This window comes from Ailuropoda melanoleuca, chromosome 12, assembly GCF_002007445.2.
Source record: "Ailuropoda melanoleuca isolate Jingjing chromosome 12, ASM200744v2, whole genome shotgun sequence".
Lineage (NCBI taxonomy): Eukaryota > Metazoa > Chordata > Mammalia > Carnivora > Ursidae > Ailuropoda > Ailuropoda melanoleuca.
The window spans coordinates 80,741,734-80,743,131 of NC_048229.1; the positions used below are offsets into that span (position 1 = coordinate 80,741,734).

Below are 1,398 nucleotides of genomic sequence, written 5' to 3' on the forward strand. Positions count from 1 at the left end.
CCTGCCGCCACCACCGCCGCCGCCGCCGACCCTGTTCCGGCCCGGCCGGGCCAGGTCCGCGCGTCACCGCCGCGACGGCGCCGCGCTGACGTCATTAGGGAGCGCCCCGCCCCCGCCCCGATCGTCACGGTCGCGGCGCCGCGGCGCTGACATCATTAGCGCGCGCTCCGCCCCCAGCCCTCTGGTCATAGCCCCGCTGGCGTCCCGCTGACGTTATTAGGGCGCGTCTCCCCGCCGCCGCCGCCTACTACGGTACGACCCAGCGCAGCCATGTGCCAGGTTGGCGAGGACTACGGGGACCCAGCGCCCGAGGGTCCGCCGCCACCGCGGCCTGGGTAAGAGCTGGGCGTCCGCACCCTCCCCTCTCCTTCCCGGCGCTCCGGGCGGGCGGCAGAGTCCTGCCCCGAGAGCCCGGCCCGAGCCTTGCCGTCAGCCCCTGGCGCCGCGCGTGGAGGCCAGCAGATTGCCGAAGCTGGCGCCTAGAAGCCCCGGGGTCCCGGGGTGGGCAGCGCCCTGCTCCGCAGCACCCGGTGCGCTTGTCATTCTTGTAGCCTGTGTCCTCAGTTGAGGAGGAAGTCGGCCTGCCTGTCGCTTCCTCCCGCTGTTTGCATCTCTCTCCTCCCGATCCACACACAGCAGGTTGTCTCTCCAGGCATGCCAGCCGTTGAGAGACAGAGGTGGCCTCCGTGGTTTTCTCAGCTGGCTTAAGCAGACTTAACCCCCCTCCCCCCACGGCTCTTGTCTTTGTTCATATTGGCAGTTTGGATGAGTATGTGCAGCTGCCTGCATCAGCTTCCCATACACTGGGGGGGGGGCGCAGGGGGGAGAACGGCAGTACCACCTCCCCAAAGCCGCTGGGAGGGAGGTCTGCAATCTGTGTTCTCCCTGCCTCCCCCCGCGTGTGTTCAAAGCCATGAGCTGAAGTGTGTGAAGTGCAAGGAAGGCCTACCCGTCGTCGTGATCCGAGCAGGAGATGCCTTCTGCAGGTGAGGCTGGAGGTAAATGCTGTCTGGCTTAGCAGCTGGGTATGCCCCATTTTTGTGGCTTTTTCTCTTGTTTTTGGAAGCATTTACTTCTAATATCCCTTCCAGTACTCTGGTGCGTGTGGGGGGTGTTTTCTGTGTGGGTACCCCGTAATTCTCCCATGGTCCACATGGCAGGATGGTATCTGATGGCACTTAGGGGAAAGTGGCAGAGGGTGAGGTGAGGTATAGGCAGGACGAGCATTTCAGGGCAGCTGGAGCGCATCTCGGGGCAGATTAGAGCATCCTGAGATCTTGGGCAGGTGCTCTGAGGATTTTTTGGTTTGTTTTTAAAGATTTTATTTATTTGAGAGAGTGTAAAAGCGGGAGGAGGGTCAGAGGGAGAAGCAGGCTCCCCGCTGAGCAGAGACACCAT

At 63.0% G+C, this 1,398-nt stretch overlaps 2 protein-coding genes across 5 annotated transcripts in view; one reads left to right on the plus strand and one right to left on the minus strand.

Annotated features, from left to right (window-relative positions):
- The window catches only part of RNF166 (ring finger protein 166), a 7,667-nt gene extending 7,514 nt beyond the window's left edge, over positions 1-153 (minus strand). Inside the window, exon 1 of the mRNA XM_034639047.1 lies at positions 91-153. Within this exon, the coding sequence (XP_034494938.1) occupies positions 91-153 (63 nt within the window). The remainder of the gene's footprint in view (positions 1-90) is intronic.
- The window catches only part of CTU2 (cytosolic thiouridylase subunit 2), a 7,879-nt gene continuing 6,612 nt past the window's right edge, over positions 132-1,398 (plus strand). Inside the window, exons 1-2 of one of the 4 annotated variants that reach the window (XM_002913395.4) lie at positions 132-335; positions 912-986. In XM_002913395.4, coding sequence (XP_002913441.1) covers positions 271-335; positions 912-986 — 140 coding nt within the window. In that variant the 5' untranslated portion in view covers positions 132-270. Of the gene's footprint in view, positions 336-911; positions 999-1,398 lie in introns of those variants that run through there. The other 3 variants (XM_034672616.1, XM_034672615.1, XM_034672617.1) reach the window with 3 other exon arrangements.